The 10,015-nt window shown below is 46.5% G+C and overlaps 1 protein-coding gene across 1 annotated transcript in view; it reads right to left on the bottom strand.

Annotated features, from left to right (window-relative positions):
• Positions 1–9,128: 9,128 nt before the first annotated feature.
• The window catches only part of B4GALT1 (UDP-Gal:betaGlcNAc beta 1,4- galactosyltransferase, polypeptide 1), a gene marked incomplete at its 5' end in the record, with an annotated part of 4,200 nt that continues 3,313 nt past the window's right edge, over positions 9,129–10,015 (bottom strand). The window contains 2 exon segments of the mRNA XM_008948308.1: positions 9,129–9,418; positions 10,004–10,015. The exon segment at positions 10,004–10,015 is cut by the window's right edge and continues 114 nt beyond it. Of these exon segments, the coding sequence (XP_008946556.1) occupies positions 9,283–9,418; positions 10,004–10,015 (148 nt within the window).

The raw sequence follows: 10,015 nt of genomic DNA, 5'->3' as shown, positions 1-10,015 counted from the left end.
AGAGGGGGCGGGAGCAGCCACAGGGCAGGCAGCCATGGACACGAGCACCTGCATTAGATGGTTACAGAGGCCCTTCTGCTTTCCAGACCACCCCAAAAACGAGGATGATCTCAAATATGTAACAACCTAAAGCGGCTATATGGAAGCCATTAAAAATACTGTTTGGAAGGCAGGGAACAGGGTAGGAGACATCAAGCTTCCTGATTAGGAGTCAGAGTGCAGGGAGTGTATCTTAATGGTTCCCAGAACAGGAGCAGGATGTAGAGACCGGAAACCATGGTCACTATCAGCTCCTAACAGTTACAAAAAGGCAAAGCTCAAAATCAGCACACAATTCCTGAGGTAGCAATCCAGGAGCCATGGTAAAACCTCAGTAGTGAGTGCTCCTCTTACCCTGCCTTACTGTTAAGTGTCCCTGGACAGACTTCTTGCATTTTGATGCTTGCACCCTGGACAGCCCACTCAGATGCTCCCATCTTGGATATGTTTGTGAGTAAGAGGATGTGGGGAGTGGCAGTGAGGAAACCAGCTTAGTTTCAATAAATATTCCCCCTTCCTATAGCGTCCCACAGTGAACTTTACTGCACTGTTGCAAGATGAGCTTTTGCCAGCATTTCATGGTTCTCTGAGTCTGCTGGTTTGCTTTGCTGCCATCTCCTGCTGTCACCTGGGCTCCGTTAGGAGGGACATTGCTGGTGGCTTGCAACAGCTTCAGTCCTTACACTAAAACAATGGATGCTCACTGCACCAGGACCCTGTCCCAGCTTGTCATATTGTTGCCAGCTTATCTTGAGTGCCTGATGTGTGAACTGGCCTGTGGTACCAGCTGTCTCTTGTTATTAATGTGCAATGTAAGTGTGATAGCAGTAGAGACCTTGCAAGTTTTGTAACAGGTCAAAAGCAGAGTCTCCAGGACTATAAATAACTTGATGGTGGTTGATTAGGTGTGCAGCCTCAAAAGCTGGGAAAAGCAAAACAGCAGCAGCTGAGCAAAGAGAAAAGTGTCTGAGAACAGGGTCAGGCACCTGCTGAAGTGTGAGAAAGTAACTCCCATCATAGCTGCACAGGGAGAGGGTGGAGGACAGGAGCCAAGAGCTGTCTAGAAACAGACACCTTGAAGAAGTGCCAGGATGCTGAATGTACTGTTTCTGACCCCAGAACCACTGCTGCAGGATGACTGTGAGGCTGCGAGTGCCTCTGATCCATGCAGCCCTGCTCATCCTGGTGATGACACACATCCATAAAAGAGCAGAGATTGAAAGGCACCTCTGCAGATCACCTGATCCGACCCTGCTGCTCAGGCAAGGCTACCTGCCTAGGCCCGGTCACACAGGACTATGTCCAGATGGCATCTGAACATCTCTAAGGATGGATATTCTCACCATCTGTCTGTCTGCAAACAATGACAAAGCCCTTGTCAGCTTCCTTTGTCACCCAGGCTTGGTGCACGGCGCTACGAGTGTGTCTCAGTGTGGCGATTGTGCACATTTCTCCTATCTAATGTTCCAGTCATCTGTAAAGCTTTATAATATATCAACTCAGTGTATCTAATCAAGAATTTGTACACTGTTATAATCCATCACCCTCGGGACAGAGAACTCCTTAGTAAAATACTTCAAAGGCAGGCCAGTGGCAGCATTTTAGACACACGGATTTTCAAAGCAGCTAATTTTGCAGAGGGCAAACACCCAGGCAGAGTGCCAGGTCAGCTTGGTATAGCTCTGCAGTTTGCAGCTGCCACCACTGACTCTGGTGTTGAGGGTTTGTATCCTCACCAATTTCATACCATCTCTGCAATCACCTGGCTTCTTGCCCGCCAGAAATCCTCTGTTCAGCAAGACCACAGCTTTGAGAATTGCTGGGATTCCCGATGAGAAGTACCACAATGATCATTCAGGTTAGGGGCAACCACACCACGGTCAACTGCTGCCTCATTCTAAGGGAATGATGGTGTTTTAGAATGATTTGGGCAGGATGATGTGGAAGGCTCTTGCTCAGTCCCTTTGCTCAAAGCCGGGCCAAACCTGAATTCACATTATGTTGCTTCAGAGTTTGTTCAGGTGAGGTGGAAGCTGTAGCCTTCCCTGTCCATTGTTCCAGAGGCACCCAACCCACCCCCTCAGCTTTGTTCTCCATCATAACACTCCTGCTTAGGCTACACTTCGGAAAACCGCCCAGACCTGGAGATAGGTCATGCAAACTTTTAGCAGCTGGGTGAAAACATGAGTTGTACAGACACAGAAGAAGGTCAGCGTCTTCTCCCCAAAACAGGCAAAATTCAGACATTTTGAGACCACAAATGCATCTGTGGACTTGTTTCACCCCCATGCCCCACCTCACCTGTGAAGTCAATGTCCTTATGCAGCCTTTGCACTTCCTTGCCTCCAGCATGTCCCCAGGCATTGATGCATGAACTGGCGGCAGAGCCCAGTGCCTGGGCTGGGCTTAGCACTGCCTCCTCCATAAGAACACGTCTGCCATGCTTGTACTGTGGTTGGAAAGGCAAAGACATCAGACCACCAACAGAAAAATAATGTTTTTTCCCTTCAAAGCTGATTTTCTCTAGTGCTGGTCTCTTCTCCAGCACATCACACTCATCATTTGGCCCGTGTAACTGTGAGAGTACTTCTGGAAACAGAAGGGAAAATAGTTATGCTGCAGGGATGTCTCCTCTGAGGCCTCTGGAGCACATCCTGCCCCTGGAGTGATGCTGTGATCCCAAACCCCTTTCATCAGCACTGGTTTTCGCGGTGAGGACTTGTCAGTGCATTTTCCTTAGAACAGCCACTAAATCCCATGGGAAAGAGCTATAGTGATATTTTTTTTTTTTTTTTTAATTTTATTTTTTTCCCAAATGAGCCATTTTTCCTGTTGCAGATTGTGATTTAGTAAAAGAAGAGTGGGGCATTTTATAGGTGGGTGCTTCTGGAAGGATGACTTTTCAGCCTGTCTCTGTTTAACATGGAAGTCTGCCAATCCTTTACATTTTTTGACCAAGCTGTTTCTCTCCCTCTCAAGAGAAAATTGGTGGTTGTAATAAAAACCCAGCCAGTGAGCTATTATTGCAATGTTCTACATGCCAGCAGCCAGCACCTCCACAGGCGCCTGGAAGAAATGCTCTCAGATATGGGCTCAGCATCCCTTTGCCAGCTCTGGATGAGTTGGACATGTGTGGAAAGCTTCACAGCTCCTCCCTTTCTCTCTTGCAGATGGACAGACTCTCACAGTGGTGAAGTACCCAGCTGAGTTCTGGCTTTTGAAACAGTGTAAAGTGGGTTTGGGAAGCACAGGCAACTGTTTGTTTTTTTTCCTGGCAGTACCCTGCGGGCTTTTCCAGGCTTGCTGGTGTCATCCATGGCCCTAGCTCCTGGCCACCAAAGCAGCAGTGTCCTTTTGCAAAGGGACTGGGCTCTTCTGCTGCTCCACTGGTTCCAGCTTGGTGCTCCTGAGGGCCTGGTTTATTTCCTGTACTGGTCACACAGCTGGGAAACTGATGACTAACCCTTGAAACCCCCCAAGACTGAAGACCCACCACCACTGATAGGCTGTAGCCTATCAATGTAGCAAACATTGCTCGTTTGGATACTTAGAGCTGGTATCAGGGAGGTCTAAGACCACCACTCAGGCTGGTGAGGTTCATCAAGGATAGTATGACAGGACTTTACAGAAGTGCTAGGAGTTGAAGAAAATACACATTCACTGATGGTTGGAGGGTACAGGTTGATGCTGGATAACAGGGAAAAGACTACAGTGATCAATGGATTTCTGAAACATCTTCACAGGCAAAGCCTGCTCCAAGATCTCTGCATTCAGCAGCATGGTTTGGGAAGGAGATGGGGTTTAAGGCTTGCTCAGAGAAGCTGGACATACTCATATCCACTGGAATGGAGTGGCACTCACTCATGGGACCTAACAGTGCTGGCTGATGTGAATGAAGCTGCTGTCAGTCACAGTGGAGTATCACAGCAACTGAGGAAGGACTGATTGAACATATTAATACTATGCCCACCTTGAAAAAAGGCAAGGAGAAAGATCTGGGAAACAGCAGTCTGTAAGCAATACCTCAATTTTTGGAAAAATTATGGAGCAAGACTTCTTGGAGGCCATTTTCAAGCATGTGTAGGGCAGGAAGGTAACCAGGAAGAGTCTGCAGGTCTAAGTACTGGACTGAAGCCCAGTCTTTTTTTCCGCCCACTCAGCTCTTCACTGCAAGGTCTAGTGCAGGCTTGAGAAGTCAATCAGTCACCTCTGACTCTGCAGAGATCTTGTCTCTGTGTGCTCATCTGTGTTGCTGGTACGTTGAGAGCAGTGGATGGAAAAGGGTAACAGGCTCCAGGAGCGGGTCTGCTGCCTCAGGCAGAGAGGAAACAGAGGTAGGTGTTGTGTGGGAGCATTGTCCCTGCGTGTGTTGGCGTCCTGCAGACGTAACATAGGCAAAAAAGAGTAGATCCAGCGTCAGCACTGCCAGGCTAAGACACAGAGCAAGAGCACAGGGCGAGCACATCCCCTTCACACTCCTTACAAGGGGGTGAAAGAGGTCAGCAAAGTCCCAGCTTAGTAATTTCCTTCCTTCTAACAACAGCCTTATTTGTTTGTGCTTTGGTTAGGTTTTTTGTTTGTTTGTTTGTTTGTTTGCTTTTAAATTGTTGTCCCATGAGCTGGAGAACAGGAGGGTGTAGCAGGGTAAATGTGGGATAAATGTTGTGAGAGCTCTGCTCCCCCATTTTGGCCGCTGGCAGGCAGGTGGAGCTGCAGTTGGGAAAGGAAGCTCTGCTAGAGCAAGTATGGCCCCACAGCGAGGGATTCAAAGGGATCCTTTACAAGCCACGTGCTTATCTGGTCCAGGGAAACCTTGATAACCAGGGAGCAGAAGGGTGAAAACGTGCAGACACACCTCAGCTGCTGCTTTCAGCAAGGGACGAAACTGACACTTGAGGCTTCTTCCAGCCACTGTGCTTTGTGACTCCTGCCCATTCCTTACCCACCTGAGCAGAAAAGGGGAGGAACAGTTCAATATTCTGGGGGCAGAAATAGGAGAAACTGCAAGGTCCCTCTCAGATAATTTTTTCTGTCTGTAGATGCCAAACTTTGAAATATGAGAAGAAAACAGCCGTAATTGGTGTGCAACATCTTTCAGGACCCAAAAGGCAATGAAAGATGCCACAGGGACCACCTACCCCTACCCCTCAAAAGCATCCCTGCCCAAGCCCTCTGCTGCACCCTGGTTTGCTGGCAGCTTCCATACGATGGTACTCCTGCACTGTCCCCAGCTCCTCGGTAGCCAGCCCTGGGGAGATGAAGCAGGCAGAGTCCTGTACCCTCTTCCAGAACCCTCTGTCAAAGTGATTTCAGAGCATGCCTCCAAGCAGCTGTGGGGGCGTGGGGATGTCCTGCACCCCATGCTAGCCTGCACCCCAGAGGCTGGTAGCTGGCTTCAGCTGGGAACAAGCTCACTTCTCCCTGGAAAGCACTGGGAACCTCATGCCAGCTGTCTAGCCTTAGCCACACAGTCTTGCAGCCAAAAAGATCTCTTCCACAGAAACTGTTTTCATGATAAAGTGCCAAGGAACACAGACAAACATTTGCATCAGTTTCTCAGGAATTACTTCTTTACTTCCACACGTTAGCCAAACCCACAAGCACCCAGGGAGCAAGCACTGGCCAGTTTCCCCCATGCAGCCGAGAGCCGGCATCCCCTGACTGGTTTCAGGAGGCATTTGCATGCTGTTCTGCTACCCATAGGTAAACGAACCACCCTATGGTTTTCTAGTATCATCTGGAGAATCTTGGATCTGTTTCTCTAATGCTGGTAAAAAATTTTGCAGGGCCAAGATAAAATTTCACTCAGGGGGGTCAGCCAGAGGGGGAAAGCTGGAGAAAGCTAATGCAAGGAGACTAAGGCATGGCCTAGTCCACCCCATCCACCAGAAACCCACCCAACTGGAAGGGTAATTCAGAGCAACACTGACAGACATCATAACTGAAAATACTTTATTTGACATCAATAGTAAAGTAGGAACATCAGATTATGCATCCCTCGATATATAAAGGATAAAAATTCAGAAGCAAAACCATCTATAGGAAAACCATAAGCAGTCCAGTACACAAATAACATCCCAGGGAAAAGCTGCACACCCAGACCCTCCCTCATACTAACAAGTGAACAGCAGTCCCAAAGAAACCAAGCATTAGCAATTCCTTTGTAGACATTTGTTCTGGGTTTCAGCTGTAACACACAGTATCACTTTGAGTGTTGCTACAGGCATGGGAGAGGAAGAAACCAACAGCCACCAACAGGTCATGGCCACAATTCACTTCTGTGCCACAGGAGCATTTGTAGAAAAGGCACCCAGAAATCTAAGGGAGAGAAATTTCATGGCCAGGTTGAGTCAACACTGTTTAGTGAGTTTGACCAGTACAGTTTACAGAGGGACAAGGACATCTGGAAATCAGGGGTCAGCACCTAGGGGTGAAGCAAACAACAAAAGGCATCTTTGGCTTTTACATGGCTTGTAAGAAGAGAAACTCAGTGACGGTCTCTTGCACTGCTACCCTCTCTCTGCTGAAGATGGTTTTCAGTTTTCCTGGTTTTCCAGTTTCCCCCTCTCCCCTCTTTCAAGGCACACATATAGAGGCCTTTGATTGCAACATCCAGAAAGAAGTGCTCACACCACCTCTGTGATATTCAACAACTTCAGTACACAGCAAAATGAGTTGTTACACTGATTTTTTTTCTGATCTTCAGAGAATTCTAAGGCATGGAGCACACCCCCAACCTAACCACTCAATTACAACAGGTAGCCCCTTTGCATAGCCTGTTAGCAGACAAGACACCACTACAGCTGAAGGTCTCAACTCTTCAACTTACAAAAGGCTCAGCCCAAAATCGAGGTGGTCTCTGCAAGAGACCTAGGATATTCAGTGGAGCCCCCTCAACAAGTTTTGGTGCTGATCTGCCACCTGTGGGAGCAGGGCCCTGCTTCTAAGGCACCTTTGGGGAAAAAAAAAAAAAAGGTGAAAAAAAGTCCTTGCCTGTGTCTCCTCCATTAGCAGTGCAGTCTAGAGCTACACTGATGTTTCACAAGTAGATATTTGACCTGATTTGTGTAAAACATACTCTTCTTGTACACCCTGGTATCTGTAAGATCTGGAGCCTGACCTGCCAAAAAGGAGTAACTTTTTTTAACTCAAGAATAAGCACAAGAGAGGAGCTTTTAAACACAAGCCTGCTGCTTCCTCACGCTTCACTCCTGCTCTGCACAAGCCCACCTTCAATCAGCTCCCGGCGTGACTGAAACAGCAAGTCTGGCCAGCAACAGCTTTTAAGCAAAAGGGGTGAACACATTTGAAAGAGAGACTGAAAACTCAGCTGCGTGTCTCCTTAGCAATTAAAGTCTCCATGCATACTTTGAGCTGCTGCTGGCCTGAGAAGAATCATGCTGTCCTCCAGCCCCTGCAGGATCCCACCCCTGCAGTGCAAGGGTTCCGCAAAAACTTCATGTCAACAGCAACAACCAGAAAAAACTACACACAAAAAAAAAAAAGGGCGGGAAAAAAAGGGGGGGAAAAAAAATATATAAAAAAATTAAAAACAAAACAAAACAAAAAACAAAAACAAAAACAAAAAAAAAACACAAAACAAAACAAAACAAAACAAAATAAAAAAGTGAAAAGAGGGAAAAAAAAAAAAAGGAAGGAAAAAAGAAGAGGCAGTGCTGAAGATGATCCCCAATACAACGAGTGTCCCTGATTTTAACAGTCTTCAGCACAGGCCAAGGAAGTGCAAAGTGCTGTGGTCAGAGCTGGTGGCAAAGGACTCACCAGAAGGAATTCAGCTCTCAGTTCTGGCTGAGAGCTTTAAATCAGGTACACCAGCTCGGAGGGTGTCAGTGTCCGGGAAGGGAAAGCAGAGTGTCTGTACAGGTGGTGCCCTGGTGCACTGACCAAGAGCAGTACTCCAAAGCGGGCATGTCCCTCAAAGCCTGAGAAAATCAGACGGGAATTTCCCCGATAGAGGACACACATTGTGAAAGGCCTTAGGCAAAGAAAAATCGATTGGATGTCAGCCCTGCTGTGAATATCTCAGCACCGCAGGAGATTTCATGGACAAATACACAGAGCAAATATAATACATGGCTTATATATAATGACGCACATAAAAAGCCTACTAGTCTGAAGATAAAGGAGCCGTGAATCATATCCTATGATGCTGTACCCTAGTTTAATCTGGTATTAAATATACCGCTTAGCATATACAAATTACTTTTAAGTTATTAAAATGTTACAACAACAAAACTAAGAACTGAATTCAAGTTTTATGCATGACCTTGCAAGAAAATGCTTATTTTTAGGAAGCTTCAGACAATGTTTACATTGTGTGGTAACTTTTCTACCAAGTTACCAAGCGTCAGAAAATTTTAAGGTGATATTAAATTCATTCACCTTTATTGCAGGGAAGGACAAAAAGAAAAACCAAACCCACCCCTCTGCTCCCCTGCAAAAAACCCAGGTGGTGTTGTGGTGGGGCAGTAAGTCAGTCACGTCCAGAGGTAAGGTCATCTGAAGCCAGTGGTTTTTGCAGATGCCATCTGTGTAGCTCCCACCCTATGCAGAAAGATCATTGGCAAACTCTGGCTCAACTCACTCAAAGACTCCTTTGAGACTAAAAGCAATAATGACACATTGAATCCAGACGTGATTGTTCAACACTTCCTCTGTGCACAGAGAAGGCTTTTTTTTGGTCACTATGAGAAAAAAATATTATATTGTCTCAGTTAAAAAAAATCTAATGCTAAGCGTAAACTTGTACAATTTTAGCAGCATTTTACAGTCCTTCATAAAGTAAAACCAGGAATTAATTAAAAGGAATGTTTCCACCCACATCACGTAAAATACCAAGTGTTATGGGCAGTAACTGCTGATGCATACAGTTGTAATCAGTAAAATTTGGGTCCAGCCATTAACTAAACGTGGGGAGCACTGCAGCAAACAGATCAGTTTTAACATTTTCTGGCAAAGTAAATATTTACAACTCTTATGTACAGCTTCCGGACTTACAAAACAGTGGAGAGCTAGAAAGTTGTGTAAAGTCAAGTTTGGAATTTAAAAAAAATAAAAGAAAGAAAATAAAAGCACTTGTCCAACCAATTTGGAGATGCTTTGGCATGCCAAAAGAGGCCTTTCTTGTTGTTCATTGCAACTGTTATAAAACCAGCAGCTATAAAGCATCGGTGGGGCCAGATGTTCTGGGCAACACAGGCAAGGTCTCTCATCTCTGCGATGTTAGCTATCTGGAGAGCCAATATCCACTGTGATCTTTGTATACAGAGGGTACTTGTCAGTTCTTAACACCTTGTAGGATAGTGTGTTTAAGCCATCAGAGTTCATTGTCTCCCTTGTGTGAGCAATCCGGTCAAACCTGCAGAAGAGGAAAACAAGCAAACGAACAAAAAGAGGGAAAAGAAAAAAACAACAAAGGGGAAAAAAAAAAAGTTTAAACAACCTGAACTTCACATGATCTTCACTATAAAAAATAGCCTCTAAGGTGGCATCTCCAGGGTTTTAAGAACAGCCTTAGTATCAGTATGGGTCCCATAAACTCCCAGATTTGGCCAGTCTGAGCAGTGGGCAAAGGCATCCCTATGGGGTCAAATTTTAGCCAGGAAAAAGCAGTCTAGCTTTTAAATCCCATAGGTCCTTTTCCAGCTCTGCACTTGAGCACAGGTTTTAAAAGCCAAAGACAAGCTGGAAACAACTGCTCAGAGCTTACGTTGCTACACTGAAGGAGAAAAAAAAAAATGGCGAGAGGCATTTGTGACCTAGTGAATCCTGGGGAAAAGGTCTGTAACGAGGTAATGCACGGGGGAGGGGGCAGCTCTCGGCACGGGAACAGAGGTCAGCGGGGGAGGAGGTGGCCGCAGGCATTCTGAGATGGGGCTTTTAGCACGGCAGCGGGGGCGGCGAGGGCGGTTGGCGGCCCCTGACCCGCTGCGGGCTGACGCACCTCTCGGGGTTG

The sequence above is a fragment of the Merops nubicus genome, unplaced genomic scaffold (assembly GCF_000691845.1).
Source record: "Merops nubicus isolate BGI_N331 unplaced genomic scaffold, ASM69184v1 scaffold33439, whole genome shotgun sequence".
NCBI classification, from domain to species: domain Eukaryota; kingdom Metazoa; phylum Chordata; class Aves; order Coraciiformes; family Meropidae; genus Merops; species Merops nubicus.
Note: the sequence above shows the minus strand (reverse complement) of the source record. Positions and strands in the feature narration are given on the sequence as shown.